The sequence below is a fragment of the Vulpes vulpes genome, chromosome 2 (genome assembly GCF_048418805.1).
Source record: "Vulpes vulpes isolate BD-2025 chromosome 2, VulVul3, whole genome shotgun sequence".
Classification (NCBI taxonomy): Eukaryota; Metazoa; Chordata; class Mammalia; order Carnivora; family Canidae; genus Vulpes; species Vulpes vulpes.
The window spans coordinates 36,198,374-36,219,673 of NC_132781.1; the positions used below are offsets into that span (position 1 = coordinate 36,198,374).

The 21,300-nt window shown below is 47.0% G+C and overlaps 3 protein-coding genes across 8 annotated transcripts in view; 1 reads left to right on the forward strand and 2 right to left on the reverse strand.

Annotated features, from left to right (window-relative positions):
* Positions 1-10,940: 10,940 nt before the first annotated feature.
* Positions 10,941-11,567, reverse strand: LOC112918154 (proteasome assembly chaperone 4). Its single transcript, XM_025996300.1, is given in 3 exon segments — positions 10,941-11,238; positions 11,240-11,373; positions 11,526-11,567. Coding segments are annotated over 3 exon segments (474 nt in total).
* Positions 11,568-12,587: 1,020 nt separating this feature from the next.
* On the forward strand, positions 12,588-18,238 carry ZNHIT3 (zinc finger HIT-type containing 3). Its single transcript, XM_072747655.1, has 5 exons — positions 12,588-13,015; positions 13,143-13,174; positions 15,178-15,264; positions 16,261-16,344; positions 17,752-18,238. Exons 1-5 carry the CDS (start codon positions 12,630-12,632, stop codon positions 17,931-17,933), a joined length of 771 nt encoding a protein of 256 aa, XP_072603756.1. The 5' UTR covers positions 12,588-12,629; the 3' UTR covers positions 17,934-18,238.
* Positions 18,073-21,300, reverse strand: part of MYO19 (myosin XIX) — a 36,260-nt gene continuing 33,032 nt past the window's right edge. For all 6 annotated transcript variants that reach the window (XR_011999731.1, XR_011999729.1, XR_011999730.1 and 3 more), the window contains 3 exons: positions 20,933-21,018; positions 19,938-20,240; positions 18,073-18,872 (listed from right to left, as the gene is read on the reverse strand). Coding sequence is in view for 3 of the 6 variants with exons in the window: in XM_072747651.1 (XP_072603752.1) it covers positions 18,744-18,872; positions 19,938-20,240; positions 20,933-21,018 (518 nt within the window). In the remaining 3 variants the exon portion in view is untranslated. The remainder of the gene's footprint in view (positions 18,873-19,937; positions 20,241-20,932; positions 21,019-21,300) is intronic.

A 21,300-nucleotide genomic window follows, 5' to 3' on the forward strand; every position in this document is an offset into this window, starting at 1 on the left:
ACGCCAGAATTTCTCCTAAAAGTAGGGACTAATTCTAGATTGATAGTAGTAATCAAAATAGCTAACCAAGAGAATTTTATTTTATTTTTTAAGATTTTATTCATGAGAGATACACACAGAGAGAAGCAGAGACACAGGCAGAGGGAGAAGCAGGCTCCATGCAGGGAGCCCGACGTGGGACTCGATCCTGAGACCCTGGGATCACACCCTAAGCAGGAGGCAGACGCTCAACTGCTGAGCCACCCAGGCTCAAAACTTCAACTGATATTGGCAGAATCCACAGTGCACCTCCCATCAAGATTCAAATAGAGTCCTCTAAACCTTTCTCCAGAATTAATCAATATCCGGTAAATAACAAAGTCCTTTAAGGCATCAAGCCCATAATAGAAGGTTACAAGTCTCAAGGCCTCATTACCCTCTTCACCCCTTATTTCACCTGTGAGAAAACCCAGTGGCTAAGGATGGAGGTTTGCTCAGGACCTCTGAGTAATAAATAACATTGCTATCTCCTGGCACCCTGTGGTTCCCAAACCCCACGTGCTATTCACATCCATTACCATGGAAAACAGACTTTTTTACTGTGATTGATGTGTGCAGTGCATTTTTAGTATGCCAGTTGATAAGGAGAGCCAATATCTTCCTGCTTTCACTTGGGAAGAATGGAAATGCACCTGGACAGTAAAGACCCAGGTTTTTACAGAATCCTTTTTACTTTTCACACATCATAAAAGCTGATTTGGATGATAGAAGGGTTTCTCCAGCCTTTCATTGATTGCAGTGAGTAGCTGATTTTGCTTCTCTGTTCCACTCCTCAATCCTCTTCGCAAGACAGCATCCACCTGGTAAAACTTTTTACCTTAAAGGGACATAAAGTCTCCAAAAAAAATACGCAGTTGGCTCAAATTCAGGTTCAGTACTTAGGATGTCTGATCTGGGAACGAGGACTACATTTGGACCCAGAAGAAACCCTCACAACTTCTAAACATTCACAGAGCACCTTTTGGCCCCCCATGGAAATTTACAGAAAACTCTAACAAATGCAGATTATTCATAGTATACTGATGGTTCTTATTTAAAGGATGAAAATGGTGCATTTCGTGCTGAGTCTGCTATTGTAACTCCTTTTGAAGTCACTGAGGCAGGGACTACTTCGCTACTTCCACTCAATAGGCCGAATTATTTACCCTTACTCAAGCTTCTACCTTAGCCAAGGGTAAAAATGATCAGCCAACATTTATACTGATCATCGATATACCTTTAGGGTAGCTCCTGACTTGTGAATATTATGGAAGCAAGATATCCTTACCTCCAATGGGAATATAATTTAAAAAATGGCTCCTATGTCCAAAAAATTTTATTAGATGCCATCATTTTGCTGGCTGCTCCAGCTATTATGAAGGTTCCTGGGCATTTCTGATGTAACTTCTTGGGGGCCAAAATAATGTACCTTGCTAATATTTCCACTGAAAATGCTGCTCTCAAGGAAGCCAATAGGCAATCCCTGGTCATGGTTCAAAGGGATGTTCTCTCAAATGATAATTTGGAAAAGCTGACAAGAGATACCCAACAATTGTCCCAGAGAGGGAAAAATTTAATTGGAAATTTAATAACCTTTGGTTCAATACAAGAGAACTCTGGTTTGGACTAAATAACAATCTGGACCTACCAGAAATTCTTAAATTTCCACTACTTGCCACTGTACGTGCATTGAACCATTGGTCTTCTGACAAAATGATAGAATTCATAAACCAGTATTTGTGGGGAAAAGTTAATAAGGCCGGAAACAGTGCCCACTTCTTGTCCCACCTGTCCAAAGTATAATTCAGGAAAACCTGTTCGCACAAATGGATTTCATACAACTTCCCCTCTTACTATGTTTCATAGTATGTTGAATAAATGTGTTTTAGTCAGGGTTTGTATGTATTCTCACTGGACTAGAGCTTTCTCTTGTAGACAGGCCAATGCTTCTTCTGTTGGAAAAAGATTATCTCTACCTGGGGAACCCCTTTTAAAATTTATAGTGATTAGGGAACCTATTTTACCAGTAGGTGCTTTGACGAGCCTGTGTTATTTGGCTAGTTTTATAAAATATTTTTGTTTTGTTTTGTTTTAAGTAGGCTCCACACCCAACATGGGGCTTGAACTCAGAGTCCTGAGATCAAGAGTCACATGCTCTACTGACTGAGCCAGCCAAGCACCCCACAACATTTTCATTGTGCATACCATCTTCAATCCTCAGGGTTAGTTGAACATGCTAAAGGCACTGTTAAGACTCAATTGGCAAATTTGTAAAGCCCCTCCAAATACCTTGACCAAAAGCATTGCCATTGGTCCTTCTAAATCTCAGATCTACCCCTTGGAACAGGATGTCCAATACCCTTGGCACCTGTGTCCTTTGACCCACTGTTGGTCAAGGAGATGTACTTCAATATTGTAAAGTCCTAATTGCTTCTATTAAATATAAGCATGTTGGGCAGACCCGGTGGCTCAGCGGTTTAGTGCCATCTTCAGTCCAGGGCTTGATCCCGGAGACCTTGGATCAAGTCCCACGTCGGGCTCCCTGCATGGAGCCTGCTTCTCCCTCTGCGGTTGTCTCTGCCTCTCTCTTTGTGTGTGTGTCTCTCATGAATAAATAAATAAAATCTTAAAAAAATAAAAATAGGGGATCCTTGGGTGGCGCAGCGGTTTGGCGCCTGCCTTTGGCCCAGGGCGCCATCCTGGAGACCCAGGATCGAATCCTACATCGGGCTCCCGGTGCATGGAGCCTCCTTCTCCCTCTGCCTGTGTCTCTGCCTCTCTCTCTCTCTCTCTCTCTGTGACTATCATAAATAAATAAAAATTAAAAAAAATAAAAAATAAATAAAAATTAAAATAAGCATGCTTTGGGGCACCTGGTTGGTTCAGTTGGTATAGAGCATGCAACTCTTGATCTTGGGGTTGTGAACTCAAGCCCCATGTTGGGCATGGAAGCTACTTAAAACAAACAAACAAATCATGCTTTGCTAGAGCAATCTTTTCACAGTCTGCTGGTGGGGGTTGCTTAAATGTCACACCTTGCAACCTAGGATTTCCTCTACTAGACAAGGTATCTCCAGGGGCTCCTGACTGGCTCAGTAGGTAGAGATGAAACTCTTGATCTCAGGATTGTGAGTTTGAGCCCCACGTTCGGTGTAGGATTTACTTTAAAAAGGTTTCTGTTTAAAACAATTAGAAATTAGGAGGAAAGATACCTCCAGAAAGGCTTCCACCCCACTGGAAAGGTTCTTCTCAAGAACTGCATGCCAACTCTTGTGCCACCAAAGTCCAGGGAACAGACTGATGGATTCATGTGACACGTGTAAAGAAAACACCAAACCTTGACTGGATCTGCACACCATCTGACGACTTGAAAGTGAAGATGAATTGAACTAGATGACACAACTTTGCCAAGATGTCCAAGCCAGGCCTGTGTACTTTTTTTTTTTTTTTTAAGATTTTATTTATTTGAGAGAGAGGGTGAGAGAGAGAGAGAGAGAGAGAGAGAGAGCACATAAGCAAGGGGAGGGGCAGAGGGAAAGGGAGAGGGAGAAGCGGCTCTCCACTGAGCAGGGAGCCAGATGTGGGGCTTGATCCCAGGACCCTGAGAGCATGATCTGAGCCAAAGGCAGACGCTTAACTGACTGAGCCACTGAGGTGCCCCTGTACATCTTTTTCTTTCTTTCTTTCTTTCTTTCTTTCTTTCTTTCTTTCTTTCTTTCTTTCTTTCTTTCTTTCTTTCTTCTTTCTCTTTCTTTCTTTCTTCTTTCTTTCTTTTTTTTTTTTTTAAAGATTTTTCTTACTTATTCATTAATAGAGACACAGAGAGAGAGGCAGAGACACAGGCAGAGGGAGAAGTGAGCTCCATGCAGGGAGCCCAATGCGGGACTGATCCTGGGTCTCCAGGATCACGCCCCAGGCCGCAGGTGGCAATAAACTGCTGTGCCACTGGGTTTCCCTTTTTCTTACCTTTCCTTCTTCTGTCTCTTTTATGGCAAAAACAAAACAAAACAAAAACAAAAACAAAAAACAAAAAGCCCTTGTCCATGTTTCCCAAATTCTTACAAAAAGGGGAAACCTCTTTTGTGATTGTGGCCTTTTGGAGACAGTCTCATCATGATCCTGTGACAAAGGGATTTTTCACTTGCTTTTTCTGAAGGGTTAGGAGGTTCTGAATTACAAAAGTCTTCTTTCATCTGAACTATTACCTGACTGGATTCTTATTCAAATTCATGTTTTCTAAATTTACATATTTACAGACTGTATTGTTGATAATACCTTTGGTTCTAAACAGTTATTTTGAGATAACAATAGTGTTTTGTTATTTAATTTTTTAGATTTTACTTGTTTATTTGACAGAGAGAGCAGAGTGGGGGGGGGGGCAGCAGGCAGAGGGAGAGGGAGAAGGAGGTTCTCACCGAGCAGGGAGCCCGATGAGGGGCTCCATCCCAGGACCCTGAGATCATGACCTGAGCCAAAGGCAGATGCTTAACGGACTGAGCCACCCAGGTACCCCAACAATAGTTTTTTTTAAATGTTTTTGAAGCTTTGTTGTTTTGCAAAAAAGTTCATTAGCTGTTGCTCCATGTTTCTATCTGCCCTCTATCTTCCCAGATGCACTTGGTTAATTTTTTCAGTGTGTTCCCTCATTGTTCGCCATTCACTGCTGTCGTGGCTGCTTGAAGCAGAGACCGCAGAAGGCATACATGACTCCGGGTTGGCTTTCCCCTTAAGTCTGTGTTGTGCCCAAGATTGCGAATCTGAGAAACCACCATGGAGCCGACACCGATGCAAACACACGAGTTTTTTTACAAACTTGTTTGTAAACTTGTTTATTTACAAGCTCGAGCTTGGGTCCAAGTATACCCGACACAGTGGAGCAGGGACTTGGACCCCGAAGTGGGTTACAGCTGGGTTTTTTATAGGCTGGTCTAGAGGATTTTCAGAAGGGGTGGAGGGAATTTCTCAAGTTCTGTTTACATTTTGATATGGGGCTTTCAAGGGCATTGAGCTCTGTTCTCATTCTAATATGGGACTTTCTACCACGGGTGTGGGCTCTGTTGTCTTTCTGATATGGTATTACCTGCTGAGGACATTGAGGACATTCTGCAGTTTTTCCTATAAAGTTCAGCTCTTATTCACAGGGGCCTAAGATGGCTGTACTTGTGCTAATGCTAAACTTTAGGTGGAATGGCCTTGATTTTTCTTGGCCTCCACAGTCTGCATAAGTGCCCATAAATGTTTCAGTTGGTTACTTTCAGACCTAGAGTCCTGGTTCAGAACCAGGATACAAAAATAAATAAAGAAAGAAAGAACCAAGATACAATTTGGAATTGTTATGCTACTTCCTCTGTTACATATAATTATTTCAAGTTTTGTATTTTGTTGCCTGTTGAACTGTAAAAACAACAACAATGTAACCGGTAGGATGATGCTGGCTCAGTGCTTCAAGATGATCTCTGACACTTATAATCTTGAGAAGATACTGAGTTCAGATGGGACTTACTTGAGAGTTCTCTCTCCTAATCTTCCTTGTTAGTTACTCAAATGTGGCCTGAAGTAGTTTCCAACTGCTATGCACTTTCCCACTGATATAGAGGACGTGACAACCAGGAAAGCTCCTTCCTGGTGCTGAGGGGCAAACCACTAAATATGGAGAAACTTCTTGATCAGGGGTGCTTTTGAAGAAAGTTGTTGATCAAAAGAGGGGAAACAAGGGGCACCTGGGTGGCTCAGTAGTTGAGCATCTGCCTTTGGCTCAGGTTGTGATCTTGGGGCTCTGGGATCGAGTCCCCCATTAGGCTCCCTGCAGGGAGCCTTCTTCTCCCTCTGCCTGTGTCTCTGCCTCTCTCTTTGTTTCTCTCATGAATGAATACATAAATAAAAAAGAATGGAGTGGGGAGTCTGGCAGGGAGAGCTGTCAGGTGCTATCACTCGCTATCCATTGCAAACTCAACAGGGAGAGATGGGCCTTGAAAAGGAATGCTAAGGTAGCTGAGTTTTTGTAGTAACATCCAAGCTTACTTTTTTCTCAAGAGGAGGAGTTTTAGGGTTGCACTGCTCTGAAAGAGACATGGATCTTAGGCACATGTTACGTCCTTGTTAGCGACAAGGCTGTGCTTCTTCACCACCAGCATCTAGGTGAGAAGCACGTGTCTGGGGGAATGAATGTGGAAGAGTATCAAAAATTAAAATCAAGGGGCAACCCCGGGTGGCTCAGTGGTTTAGCACCGCCTTCAGCCCAGGGTGTGATCCTGGAGACCCAGGATTGAGTCCCACGTCAGGCTTCCTGCATGGAGTCTGCTTCTCCCTCTGCCTGTGTCTCTGCCTCTCTCTCTCTCATGAATAAATAAATAAAGTCTTAAAAAAAAATTAAAACCAGGGCCAGTGTAAGGAAGACCGTAAGATCAAAGAGACTGGGAGAAATAGGAAAGAAGGGGTGACAGATCCCAAGAAAGTATAAAATCTAATAGGGCTAACATTAAACTTTAAGACTTGAGAATAAACCCTTTGGCTGATGCTCTGCCTGAGGCTCTCTGTGGGGGTAGGGGGTATGGGGCACCCTGGGGCACTGGCTGGGGGCATCCTGGACATGACAACCAGGAAAGGTCCTTCCTCAATACTAGCGAGGCAGTCCCACCCTTTGGAAAGTGTTCTACGGGCTGTGTCCTCTGGGCCCATGGTGGGCATGGCAGCCTGCTGACCTCTGAATCATGTCTGGGGCCATGTTTCTGTTGTCCCATTGGTTTTTGAAGAAGAGTCCCTGGCTTCTATTGAGATGACTGATCCACACTAACCTCCTGGTCCAATGGTTACTTGGCTGACTCACTAGTGTATCATTTTTTGCAGTGTGTGTAGGCTGAGAATCGTTAGGTTCAGCTTTTTTCTGCTTGGCAATTCCACCTTTAAGTCATTTCTTTCTTTTCACATTTCACCATAAACTGCTAGGGGGAGCCAAGCCGCCCCTTCAACACTTCGTTTAGAAATCTCTTCAGCTAAACTGGATCTTTCTTTCTTTTTTAAGATTTTATTTATTATTTGACACACAGAAAACGTATAAGCAGGGGGAGCGGCAAGCAGAGGCAGAGGGAGAAGTATGCTCCCCACTGAGTAGGAAGCCTGATGTGGGGGCTGGATCCCAGGATGCTGGGATCATGACCTGAGCCAAAGGCAGACACTTAACCGACTGAGCCACCCGGGTGCCCCTAAACATCCAGTTTCATCACTTGCAAGATTCACCTTTCACAAAATACTGGTACACACAGTGCAGCCAAGTTCTTCACCTCTTTACAACAGGGCCCACCTTCTTCCAGTGTCCAATAACATATTCCTTTTCTCTGTGCGACCTCACCAGAATAGCCCATGCTGTCCAATTCCTACCAACTTTCCATTCTGAACTCTTAGGGCTTCCCTAAGAAGATAGAGGTTTTCTCTACAGCTCTCTTCTTTTCCTTTCTGAGCCCTCACCAGAATTGCCCGTTAAGGCGCATTCTCAGCAATGATGAAAGTATCTCATTTTCTCACAGGCATTTCAAAACTCTCCTGGTCTCAATTGCCCGTTTCCAAAGTTCCTTTCACATTTTTAGGTATTTGTTACAGCATCACCCTGCTTCTTGGTACCAATTCTGTCTTAGTCCATTTGGGATGCTATAACAAAAATACCAGATGGGGGTGCCTGGTATTTTTGTGGCAATAGGGCAAGAAGCTCTCTGTCTGGGGTCTTTTTTTTTTTTTTTTTTTTTTTTTACAAAGGTACAGTTCTGCTCAAGAGGGCTGCATTCTCATGAACTTATCACCCCACAAAACCTTATCTCCCAATACCATCACATTGGGGGTTAGGATTTCAATGTATGAATTTAGGGGGACACAAATATTCAGACCATAAGCAGCCTCTTTGCTTGCCAGCCCTTGGTATTGCCAGTCTTTTTAATTGTAGTCATTCTACACAGCATGTAGTGGTATCATTTCTATCTGATACCATTTTCTTTTGGCCTGCATAACTTTCTGGTACAGATCTACTAGTGAAGAATTCTCATGGTTTTTGTTTGTCTGGAGTCTTTATTTTGTCTTTAGTTTTAAGAGAGGGGGAAGATAATTTGGGGTCTCAGTTCCTCCTACCTGTTCCTCACAGAGCAGAGTTCCTATGCACCACTACCACATGGTTAAGAGGTTTGTGTAAAGCCCCGGATCCCCTCCCTGTCCACCTGGGACCCTGAAAGGCTTCTTGGAGAATCTGGCTGGGAAGTTCTGATTCCTTTGGTCTCTTTTGTCCCAGGCAATATAAGGTGAGATCCATGTGGATTTGCAAGTGGGACAGGGTGTGAAAAGAAGTGTGGGGTTTGGGTAGTAGGATGAGTGTGTTCATGAAACAATGGTGGCTTCTTTTGTCTGTGCTCTCCCAAAAGCTATGGGACCAGGAATAATGCAATTATTCTTTATCCCTTTTGCTGTTTGGAAGTTCTTGAAGCCTGATTGTAGGTCAGCCTGTTATTGTCTAGAATTTGGGAATGAATATAACTTCACTGCTATAAAATAACACGCAGAGTTAGAAACTGATTACTCCACTTCACCTGGACCTCAGGCCTCCTTAATTTGATTCTCACCAGCAACCTCAATCACCTGAACACCTAAACTACTTAGACACCAGAGGACAGTGAGAGATAGGGGTGGGGGAGCAGAAGAGAATGAGGCAGTAGGTCCCCTAAAAACCCCAATTTTGGACACTTCTTTTGGTGTTGGCTCTGGGTCCCCCTATGGCCTGGCGGAGGGTATGTGTATGTGTGTGGATAAATGTGTTAGGGCTGCAGCAAAAAGCTGAGAGCCCAACCTAATGAATCCCTGTCTCTGATAACTGCAACATGTGGCTCAGGTTGGGTGACTAGATCCCTCTGCCCACCGGGGAAGGTGCAGAGAAGTGGCTCAGGCCCTAGTTAGTAATCCTATGCTCCTGAAGTATGGCTAAACTTTTATCAGCTAATGTGGGTGGCCAGCTTGCAGCTGGCTCTCCTCCCCCTGGGAATGCCAGGAAGCATAGGACTATAGGAGTCGGGGAGTTGTCCCCAGACTGCCAGTTGCAATTGGAGTCCTCTTGCTTTCGTGGAGGAGACACTCCTGCCCATCCGGTCGCCGGCTTCAGCACCGATCTTTCCACTCCCTTCCTGCCACTTGGCAATGTTGGAGGTACCGGCCAGCGCCTGGATTTCCGCCTCCCTGCTCAGTGAGACAGCCTTGGCTCCCACAGCGGGTGGGGTGGAGTTGACTCCAATCCAGTTCGAGCTCCGCTACACCAGGGCCAATCTGGACCTGGAGCGCCCTCTGGCGGCGTTGGACGCCGGGCCGGGCCCTCCACGCACAGCGCCGGGCTTTGGGGTTGGTCCCCAGAATGCGCTGGACAGCGCCGGCAAGGTGGCGGAGCTCTGAAAATCATTCTGCCTTGATTATTACCTCACCCCTCTCTTGGTCCGGCTGGGGGAGGTGCAACAACTGCTAGGATGGGTTTGGCGGGGGTCCAGGGAGAACCAGGGTGCTGCTAAGGGTGGCTACATCAGTGTGGACATGTAGTTGCTGGGCCTGGAGTCATGCCTGTCATTTTTCTCTGAACTGGTCACTGCCAAGAAGATCTATACTGGGCTTGCTCAGCCTTTTGGTGTCCCTCAACCTCATCGCCACCACAGCTGAGCCACCTCCTTCACTGGACATTGGAGCAGGAGCAGGAGGGGTGCAGCTGTCTGGGGAAGTTGGGGGGTCTCCCAGAGTAGAGGGAAGGCTGTCTTTACTGTGTGGAATGTGCATGAGAGGAATTCCAGAAACTTCTTTCTGCTTATATCAACATCTCTGGACCCAAAGGTAGAGGAATCAGCATGGTTTGGATGTGGGTGAGGGGGGTGTCGAGCCTTGAAAATTATAGAGACTTTCAGATCTCAGCCTCCAAACAACCACAGGAAAAATCTGGAGTGGATAGTGGTGCTGTACATAGCAAATTTCTAGTGGGTGCCAGTCAGGGCACAGGAATCAAGTATGGCCTAGACAAATCACTAACCTTTGGCCTTCCCAGGTAAGTATGGGCCTACTGAGATGGCTCTAGGATGGTCACAGCTGTTGAAGAATAAAGGAAATGGAGATGCCTGGGTGGCTCAGAGGTTGAGCATCTGACTTTGGCTCAGGTTATTATCCTGGAGTCCCAGGATCGAGTCCCACATTGGGCTCCCTGCATGGAGCCTGCTTCTCTCTGCCTGTGTCTCTGCCTCTCTTTCTCTGTGTCTCTCATGAATAAATAAATAAAATCTTAAACAAAAGAATACAGGGAATGCTGCTGATTTGGGGGTCATTGTGGACATGTCTTAGATTTCAGGCCGGTGCTGGTTTACACAAGGGCAGCTGCGTGCTGGGCAGGTAGGGAATCCATGCCACTTCAGCACTAGGAACTGGACAGCATCCTCAGGACAGTTTGGCAAAGCCAAAGCAGGGATGTATAGTGGTTTATGCTCCCTGAGTGTGGACCATAGAGGCTGATGGCAGAACCCTTTTGGAGGGGCCTGAGCTTCAGGACCCCAGCCTTGAGGGACTTAGGGCCTGACATCTGCACACATAGGTTTGGGACCTGAGCTCCAGGAGTTACAGACTCTGGGTGTCAATGCTTTGTAGTGCTTCAAATTACAAAATTTTTTAAAAAATTCAATCCAAAAAAAAAATTCAATCCATTTACTTACACGTATTTTCTTTTTTAAAGATTTTATATTTTCATTCATGAGAGACACAGAGAGAGAGGCAGCGACATAGGCAGAAGGAGAAGCAGGCTCCTTACACGGAGCCTGATGTGGGACTTGATACCCAGACCTCAGGATCATGCCCTGAGCCTAAGTCAGACGCTCAACTTCTGAGCCACCCAGGCATCCCTGTTTACTCACATGTATATTTTACATAAGTTAAAAATCCTCACTTCTGCCACTGTGCCAGAAATTTTCCTGAAAAGCCTTCATTTCTTCCTTGATCCTGTTCTGTACCAGTAATGGAAAGTTACTGTCTGTATTTTGAAAGTTATAGCTGACAAACACCTGTTTGTTGGTCTTTCTGGCTAAGCGCTGGGTGAAGCCAATGGAGGTCATGTTAGAAGTGTCTCCAAGGAGGGAGGTAGACACGGGGATGGAATCGTAGCGGTTGCACATGGTCATTGTGAGGTTGCGCAGGTGCGGCGTGGCTCACACCCATAGGAAGAGTGAGTCTCAGCTGCATGACATGGAAATGGATGATCTGCTTCCACAGTCTCCCACTGAAGTTGTGCAGAGAGACATCCCCACCTGCAGCGGCCCCTCCATGTGGCCCAGTGGCCACTGGCCCACAAGCACTGAGTCTCCAGCTCTGCTCAAATTACAAACATTTTTACACAGTCTTCTGCTTCTCAACAGCTCAGGGAAGCAGGCGTGCACATCCATACCAATAGGTGAGGTACCTCAGAGAAGGTAAAAGTCACATAGCCATGGAGGGGTTTGAGCCAAGACTCAAACAGTTGCCTTGGGCATAGCAGATTTATCCACAAAAACAATTATACTCATGTGGGGCCCTTATTGTAGTGGGATCCTGAGGGCTGATAGGCTCAACACAAAGGAGGAGGCACTTGGGAGTGAGAATGACTTATGACCCTAGGTGGGGCACCGGACATGTGGGATGGGAGCCCTGGTTAGGCTGGGCAGTGCTTACGGCTTCAAGGAGGCACAGGCTGCCAGTTAAACGTAATTGTTCCTAAAGCCTGAGGTGCCACTCAAGGCCCGTCACAGTTCATCCATCTGGACTCATTAGGCCGGGATCCCCACCTCCAGGCCAGAGCTCACTCATCTGTCCCCTGACCAAGCTATCTCACCAAGGGCTGGGACTAGGGTGAGTCAAGTGAGGAGGCTAGGGTGCAAAATTTGAAGAGGCACTCTCAGGGCTGAGCAAGTGCAGGCTAGCATCGGCAGGACCTAAGACAGAGTCTGTCTCCCTTCCCCCTTTTGCCTTTACTCTAAGCTTTGGGCTCCTAGAGGACAGAGACTGTGCCTACTATTGCCTGGGTGTCCCCAGCCCAGCCTCTGAGCAGGGCAGTGCTGTCACCTGGAGTTCAATAAACATTTGTCAGTGGTTAAGCCTCATCTTTCTTTCCTGAGATAAAAGGGGCTTAAGTAGGGAAGAGCACGTGTATGTCACTCAGTCTAACCGATTCTGGTTTGGCCAGGGTCTGGACTTCTCATTTGCTAGATATAAGTAAATGGAGTGTCGAGGGGGAAGAAAACCCAGTGCCCTGGCAAGATTCAGAAATTCCAAGTCAGAGGTAAAGGGCATTTAGTCCCATATTCTTTTTTTTTTTTTCATTTAAAAAAAAATTTCATTTTTTTTTCATTCTTTTTATTTATTTATTTATTAATGAGAGGGAGGGAGGGAGGGAGAGAGAGAGAGAGAGAGAGAGGCAGAGGCAGAGACACAGGCAGAGGGAGAAGCAGGCTCCACGCGGGGAGCCCGAGGCGGGACTCAGTCTCCAGGATCAGGCCTGGGCTGAAGGCGGCGCCCAAACACTGAGCCACCCGGGCTGCCCTAGTCCCACATTCTTTTTACCTGTGGGGCAACAGAACTGGAGAGTGACGATGACTTGGTCCAAGTCACAGAGTTCCCTAGGGACAGGGACGGGGCTACATAACAAATTCTCCGGCGACAGCGTGATGGAATCCGGGACGCCAGAGCCGCTACAGGATGCGCATCGAGTGCATCGACTTTCTACTCCTCAGGACTGGAGCAAGGAGCAGGATCGATCCATTGCTTCTGACTGCCAGGGAGTGCCGCGCGCCGATTGGTCCCGGTTAAGGAAACGGGGGAAAAAACGCGAGCAGCGTGGAACCTTCGGCCGGAGCCCGGCACGTCCCGTGGGAGCGAGGCCGCCAGCGACCATGGCGTCGCTCAATTGCAGCGCCGTCGTCTGCGTGATTTGCTTGGAGAAACCCAAATACCGCTGCCCCGCCTGCCGCGTGCCTTAGTGAGCGAGGGGGTCGTGGGGAGGAGGGGCGGGAGGGGCGGCGGGGGGCCGGGCGGGGCGGCGGGGTCCCCGGGAGAGCCCGCGAGGCCTTTCGGGTTGACGCGGCCCGTGGCCTCTGTTGTTACAGCTGCTCGGTGACCTGCTTCCGGAAACACAAAGGTAAGAAGACTCCCCCCCCCCCCCCCCGCCTCCGCCGTCTCCCCTCCCCCGGGCAGGCCCCGCGTCCCGCCGCACTCCCTCCTGACCTTGCCTCGCTCCCTCCCTTCGGAGCTCCCGGGGGACCTCTGTGAATGCCTTCCCGGATTTTGAAGTCAAAAATTTCTCTACCTTTCGTCGTTCAGACCGGCCCCCCCCCCCCCCCTAAAAATGTGGGACAAAAAAAATAAATAAATAAAAATGAGGGACAGCGGAGCAGCGCCGGTGGGTGGCTCAGCGGTTTAGCGCCGCCTGCAGCCCGGGGTGTGACCCTGGAGACCCGGGATCGAGTCCCGCGTCGGGCTCGCTGCGTGGAGCCTGCTTCTCCCTCTGCCTGTGTCTCTGCCTCTCTCTCTCTCTCTGTGTGTGTGTGACTATCATAAATAAATAAAAATTAAAAAAAAAAAACCATGAACAGAAACGAGGTAGGGGATCCCTGCGTGGCTCAGCGGTTTAGCGCCTGCCTTTGGCCCACGGCCCGGTCCTGGAGTCCCGGGATCGAGGCCCACGTCGGGCTCCCGGCATGGAGCCTGCTTCTCCCTCTGCCTGTGTCTCTGCCTCTCTCTCTCTCTCTGTGTCTATCATTAAATAAATAAATAAATAAATATTTAAAAAGAAAGAAAGAAACAACGAGGTAGTGATTAGTGCTGCTACATCTACATTTTAACGCCAATCCTGGGCGTCTCCTCAGTCCTCAGGGACTCTTGCCCAGGACCTCATGCTGGGTTGACTCTTTGGTTAAAGTTCCTTATTGATTTTATGTATCTAGTGTCATCCTCTGAGGTGTCCGACTTAGAGGTATATTTCAAGCTGCATTGCTCCCTTGGCTCTTTTTTTATCCTAATATCTCTGGAGCATTTTCAAAGGAAACTTTTCAGTTCAAGATAGGAAAGTAGTAGTACTGTTTTTGCTGGAAATAGGGTTGGGAAGCCGCGTTGGTTAGCTTTGCTCTGGCTGTGCAGCCTTGGGTGACACCTCTATGAACCCCGTAGGGCATTTTGAGGTAATCTGGAGCTCTTAATTGTGTGGCCCTGCTGCTGCCAGGGTTTCTCCTGAAATACACATTTGAGTAATTCACTCAACTCCAGCCTCTGTAGCAGTCAGTGGTTCTTAGCCTTGTTGCTCTCCCGAGGGAGACACATTGTGACAATGTTTCTGTTGTCACAGCTGAAGGGGGTTGGGGGCACTTATGGTAATTGGTATTGATGCAGATAAACGTCTGTGGCATGTGAGACTATGTCACACCATTAAAGACCTTTCTACCCTGAAAACTACCTGTGCCTTTGATGAGAGACACTGGTTTGGGGAGGAAAGGCCAAAATGTGGCATTCTTCTCCTCCTTTCTCCACTTGAGCCCCAGCCACCCGCTGGGCCTGCCCTGTCCATCAGCTGGGAGTTGTCCTTGCACCCTGACCCTAGTCTTCCAGGGGGTCTGACCTTCCAGCTGTAGACCTTTCTCCCAGGAATGCTTTTTCCACCTGGCAGCGTTTCCCCTTTGTCTCCCAGTCCTTTCAGGTGATGTAGATCAGACTCTGCTTACTCATGTCTAGCTGTCATCCCTAAGGCTCAACCCTTTGGAGCGGGCCTCATGACTTTCATCATTGTAATCCCAGTGGCATGTGGTACATGCAGATTTGGCATCTGAAACTGCTGAGAAATTAGTTTGCTAATTGAAGTCAGTGTGCCACTTAACCTTGGTGAGAGCCCTGTGGTTAGGTGGGATAAGGAGGGTGAGGACAACCCTTCAGGGTGCATGAGGGCTGCTTCTTCCATCCTCTGCTCATGGTTACTCATTTTCTGGATGCTGCCCTTTGATTGGATTCCTCGCTTCCTTTGCATCCATCCCTGTCCCTACTCACATCCCTTACCCTATACATGTTTCCCACCTAGATGCTGGCTTGGTGGGGAAGTGCGGCCTTGTCACTAAAGCAGAAGTGACACGTGCATCTGATTTTTGTCTCTTTCAGAGCAATGCAACCCTGAAACTCGTCCTACTGAGAAAAAGATAAGGTCAGCTGTTACAGCAAAAACTATAAAGCTTACAGAAAACAAAGGTGGGTTGGTTGACTTCAAAGAAACCAACCTAGGAAAGGGTTTTAAATAGAAAAGGCTGAAAGGAGATGTGGACTGGGACAGGGAGTCAGGAACGATGCTTCATTAAGGAGCAACAGCTTCCTTATTAGCCCAGAGCACCAAGAGTGGAGGCACCTGTTGTGTATTTTAGAGCAGCCTCAGGGCATTGTTAAGGACAAGAAATAAGAGGGCAAGAGGCGGGTGGCTGTGGTGTGGGGGTGAGGGGTGGACTCTGGTGGCAGGAGTCTTCTCCCCAGTCATGGCTTCAGGTCTTCCTCCCTCCCCAGGCCTGGCTGGAGCTGTCCGTTTACCGGAGCTAGGCTCAGGCAGGATGCAGGATGCTGCCTTTGGCCCCAGTCACCTTCTGGCTGCTGGGCGCTCCTCACAGCTTACTGTGGGAGTGGGCTGTCATCCCATCCATCTCTCCAGACTTCAATATCTCCATGTACCATGCCAGGCTCTGAAAGCAGCCCCTTCTGGGTGCCAGTAACCTATTTCTGCCCTTTGAGAAATAGTTGGGTTGTTGTTGGGTTCAGGCTGTGTCAGAAATTTCTGGCCATGCTGAAAGCACAAAGTATTCATAGGCTTTTACAGAGCACCTAGTTTTTCAGCCCCTGACAGGGTTGGAGCTATAGTGAGCTGGAGAGATTAGGAATTGGAAAAATCAGTGCTCACTTCGGCAGCACATATACTAAAATAGGAATTGGAAAATCAGCCTCCTGGCTCGAAGAGCACAGAGAAAACACATAGAGTAAGCATTTATTAAACTCCCCAGTTCTTTGCTTCACCTTCCTTCCCAAAAAGAGGAATGTTGGTATAGTCACAAATCCTAGAAAAGATCACTTTGTTTTGTCAATACCTGCTTACCCCTACTACTGTCACTGGTGTGCACATTTTTAATCTGTTGGAGTAGTTGTTAGACTCTGGCATTTAGGTTTTGTTTCTAATCATAATTACTTGTGTTCTGTATTCCTCAGATGATGATGAGGACTCTGTAGCTGATTTTCTCAATAGCGATGAGGAAGAGGACAGAGTTTCTTTACAGAATTTAAAGAATTTAGGTAAGTCTGTGCTGTGCTTCTTTATCAACCACTGCTACATTTAATCCAATGTATAGAAAGTGTTTTTTTTTTTTTTTTTTAAGTTATTAAATACAGGTGACCCAATAGTGCAGGGGTAGGGCTCCTGCCCAACCACCCTGCAGTTGAAAATGTGTGTATAACTTTAGACTCCCCAAAACAACTACTAATAGCCTCCTGTTGACTGGAAACCTTACTGATAGCACAGTTGATTAACATGTGTTCTGTATGTTTTATGTATTATATGCTGCATTTTTACAATAAAGTGAATGAAAGCAAAGAAAATGTTAAAATCACGAGGAGGAGAAAATACATTTATAGCACTGTATTTGTGGGGAAGAAACCTTGTATATAAGTGGGCCCGTGCAGCTCAAACCTGTGTTAAGGGTCCCCTGTCCTTGAGGATGGCATGCAGAGTCCTTTAGCCACACAATTCTGTAAACACTCAGGGCTTCCACACCTCCCAGCCTCCCTACAACTCCCTTGGCCTGGAATCCTACTGGTTTGGTGGGTTGGCAAAATTCTCCCTCAAGGCTTGGTTCAGGTTACCCTTCCTGAACTTTTGTCTTTCTCGGAAGTAAGCACTTTTCACCTTCCCAAAGGGCCTTGAAATATACCCGTCGTATTTTATGTATAATCTCTCTCCCCCACCAGTCTATAGGGCAGGGGCTGGCATTTATTCCCACCTACCCCGGGCTCAGTGTGCGGTCTGGCCATCACAACAGATGGTAATCCCTGGATTTGGGTTTTTAGAGGGACTGGGGTGTTAATAATGTCCAGTGTTGTTGTAGGCCTGTGCGGTCAGTCCTGTGGCAGCTCTATGATGTGTGATTAACAGGTCAGTGCAGTTCCTGAACATGGGAGGTTTCATTGTTTCCGTCTCATCATCGGGCCCACCCTGCTGTGCACCCAGTCCCACAGCAATGATAAGCCTGAGGGCAGGTGTGAAGTTTTGTAAACTATAAAGCACCATGCAGATGTCAGTATCTGTTCTGAGGCTGCTGTGCAAGGGTCATGTGCTGGCGTCAGCAGCATCCAGAGTATTTGGTAGGTCTCCTCACCAGTGAGACCCTTCAGGCCTAAGAACAGAGCATGCCAGCAACTTGCTGCTGTCCTCTGTATTGGTGCTGAGATTTTGTCCTAGTTGAAATGGCATAAAATTAAATTATTTACAGAGATCCCAAGAATAAGAACTTGTGATGGCATTTAACTTGGAGATCATCTGATATGCTGACCTCATCCTGTTTATGTGGAGCATTGGTCCCGTTCTTGGGTTTAAAGGTTACGGGGATGCAGCACCCTTGATGTGTACTACACTGGACACATTTAGCTTTTAGCTATCACCTGTTTCCACTTGAACTCACTCTGGCTTGCTTGTTCATTTTTAAGGGGAGTCTGCAGCATTAAGAAGCCTGCTGCTCAACCCACACCTTAGACAGCTGATGGTCAGCCTCGATCAGGGCGACAACAAGGCGAAGCTCATGCGAGCCTGCATGCAGGAGCCCTTGTTTGTGGAGTTTGCAGACTGTTGTTTACGGATTGTGGAACCATCCCAGGATGAGGATTCCTAAGATGGACTATTGTCCTGCTCACTCGAACACGTGTGCATGACTCTAAGAACCTGCCTCCTCCCCCCAGAAGAGCTAGCGTGGGGCCCTCAGCAAGGATGTGCCGCACAAAGGGTGTGTGTTTCAGGCAAGATGAGGATACTCGAGGTGGTAAACCCTTTATTGGAGGGAGAACTTAACATACAGATAGTTGTCTTTAAATGTTTTAATTTTGGTGCAGTTTAGACATCACACATAATTTGTCAAGTTTCATACTCATTTGAGTTAAAACTTGCTTAATGTTGTTAAATAAAATCATGATACAGTGATTTGATGGTAAATTGCTTTGTTCATCCTTAATTCATAATTGCTTGAAATTACATTAAATAAATCAATGTATTAAATAGTAGGGTTTTGTTCCTGTAAATATCCCAGTTGAAATTTTAGAGCTAATTTCAAGCCGACGTCTGTTCTGTTTGTAGGGAATCAGGGAAGCCCCACTGTAGTGACAGATTCCACTGCCAAGTTGGATCTATGAGGGTAGTAAAATGTGGGAAGTAGTGCTCTGTGGCCCTGAGGTTTCTTAGCCCTGATTTGGTAACCAACCCCTGACCCCTGTCAGGGCTCGGAGATGTCGATGGGAGCCCCAGGTCCCTTGTGTAGGGCTGCGGCAGCCTTTACTCGCTCTCAGGTGCTTGGAGTTGCTGTGGGAGTAGTTTGGCAGCTTTGTGTGGATTAAATGTCTTTGGCAAGGCAGCTGGCAGGAAAAGCCCTCGTAGACACAAAGGCACCAAGGGATTGCCCAGCCAGGTGAGGCTGAGAGGTGAGAAGACATCACACGTGGCCCAGGTTGTGTCTTTCCAGCAGAATCTGATTAAAGCCAGTAACACTATAGGGTGACGGTTCAGGGCAGATGTCAGCATATGGCAGTGGAGACTTTCTGCAGTGGAACTTGATTGAGCCCTAGGGAGAGATAAGAGCTTAACTCCAGCTCCCAGGAGTGCCAGCCTCCAGGTGCCTCACAGAGCAAATGCTAGAAATGCAGAGGTGTGGACAAGTACTGGTATGAGAGTCACAGCAAGAGCAGGATTGAGTTAATGCTTTTTTCTCATTCTAAACCAGTGGCAAAATCCAAAGCAGTATTAAAATATAAAATTTCACATCCATTCGGTGTGATGGGTGAAGGAGCTCTCCCCTAAGAGTATTACCTGTCACAGTGTTAAGACTGCTTAAAACTGGAAGAGCAAACAATTACACTTCTGTTTATACTCTGGCTAGCCTGTTTGTTGTCATAGGAGACTTTATCCAGATTACATCCCTTCTTTTGGTATGGAAACCCACTGTTTCCTTCCTTTTGACTTGTGTCCCTTAATCCTTGCTGTGACCCCATGTAAGAGGTTGAGCGTGAGCCCATAATATAAAAAGAGTTCTGGGACCACTGACTTACCTGCTTGTCATTTGTACAGCTGGAACGGGAGATAAACCAAGTAATAATTGGAGGAAAATATGCTAAATTCAGTGCTATTTGAGAGTATAAGCTGTCATCACAACCTAAATTTTTATTATTTTTATTTTTTTAAAGATTTATTTATTCATTCATTCAGAGAGAGCGAAGAGAGAGGCAGAGACACAGGCAGAGGGAGAAGCAGGCTTCCTGCAGGAAGCCCGACGTGGGACTCGATCCCGGGTCTCCAGGACCACACCCTGGGCTGCAGGCAGCGCTAAACCGCTGCGCCACCGGGGCTGCCCACAACCTAAACTTTTAAAAAGTGAGACTAATTATGGAGATTCAGAGGAGATGCCAGAACAGTCAGAGGCAGTTTTTAAAAAGTGAAAAGGCTCTAGAAAATTCCTAGTTGTAGTGATGGAAACAACCCAGACTCGCAGCCAGTTGGGAAGCAGAGAGTTCTGTCCGAGCAGGGGCAGAGCAGGGGCAGCACAGCCCTTTTCCCAGCCTCTTGCCTTCTACAGGGACATGAGGGGCTCAGAGCCATCTTGGGCAGGATGGCCATCCTGTCCACAGCTTACCTGAGGCAGTGCTCGGATGGATGTGATGCCAGCTTGTTCCTGTGCTGTCTGGACCTTGTAGCTGCTGTGGCTCCCCGTGGGTAGCTGGAGGCAGGCCCAGACCACCAGCTTCCTCCGAAAGCCCTGGACACCCACCGATGCATTGGCAAGGACCAGTCCCAGGGGCCAGAGGCGGATTATTGCTGCCAGGAGGCTGCTCTGTGTCTGTGGCAGCAGGCAGGAGCCCGTGGAAAGGGGAACTGGAGACACGTATTTTTCCTCCACACCATCCAGTTCTTTAGAAGTAAGGAAGGCCATTCCAATCTTTAAAAAAAAAAAAAAAAAAAGCTACTTTATAGTTCTCAATTTATTAGCTCTTAATGGAAACCAAAACTATCTTTAATGATACAGCTTAATGAGGTTAACTGAAGGGCACCTGACTGTTGAACAGTTGGATGCCTTCAACTAGATTGGCACCATGTGGCTGAACTTTTTACCCAAGGCAACTGTACTTAGGCCTGATGTATGCCACTTTAAAGATAGCCTTATTTTTTATATGATAGCCTTATTGAAATCTAATTGATCTTTCATAAAATTCACCCCTTTAAATAATTTCATGGTTTTTATTTTATTTACTTTTATTTATTTTTGAATATTTTATTTATTCATGAGAGAGAGAGAGAGAGAGAGATGTAGAGACACAGGCAGAGGGAGAAGCAGGCTCCACGGAAGGAGCCCAACATGGGACTCAATCCCGGGTCTCCAGGATCACACCCTGGGCCGCAGGCGGCACTAAACTGCTGTGCCACCGGGGCTGCCCAATTTCATGGTTTTTACTATACTCCTGGAGTTGTTTACACCACCTTTTGTATGTCCCAGCCACCCTACGGGACAGGTGGTATTTCCTGCACGAGGATCAGGCCATCCAGTGTGCAGTGGCAGGGCCAGCATTCCAACCCTGGGCCATCTGGTACCAAGCTGTCCATCCATCCTGACTACTTGAGTCACATACTCACTCTCCATCTCTTCCATGCACGCTTGATGACTGTGGCAGCTGTGTGCAGTCTCTGGACGTGTTTCCGAGTTAACCAGGAACGGATGGCTAAGGGATTTGCCCAGAAACAAAGGAAGTCATTAGACAATAGTTCATTAGAACTATTGTTAACTTGGTGCTGAAGAAGTTTGGAATAGGTGCCTTTTCCATGAATGCTACCCTGTGCCACTACATAAGATAGGGAACTAAAGTCAGTTCTGAAGGAACCCTGGCTCTGAAAGATCTCTCTCAGACCATTAGGCTGGGAGAGACCTCGCATGACAGGGGCAGGGGGGAGCACACTCACCTCCTGCGTTAGGGTCTGTCTGGGGCAATGCCCAGGGAACAGAA

Excerpts from the sequence above, each read along its gene's own strand:
- ZNHIT3 (XM_072747655.1), top strand. The coding sequence starts at position 12,630 with ATGACTTGGTCCAAGTCACAGAGTTCCCTAGGGACAGGGACGGGGCTA. Across the intron at positions 13,175-15,177 it reads CTGCTTCCGGAAACACAAAG|AGCAATGCAACCCTGAAACT; the intron begins GTAAGAAGACTC and ends TGTCTCTTTCAG. Across the intron at positions 16,345-17,751 it reads ACAGAATTTAAAGAATTTAG|GGGAGTCTGCAGCATTAAGA; the intron begins GTAAGTCTGTGC and ends TTCATTTTTAAG.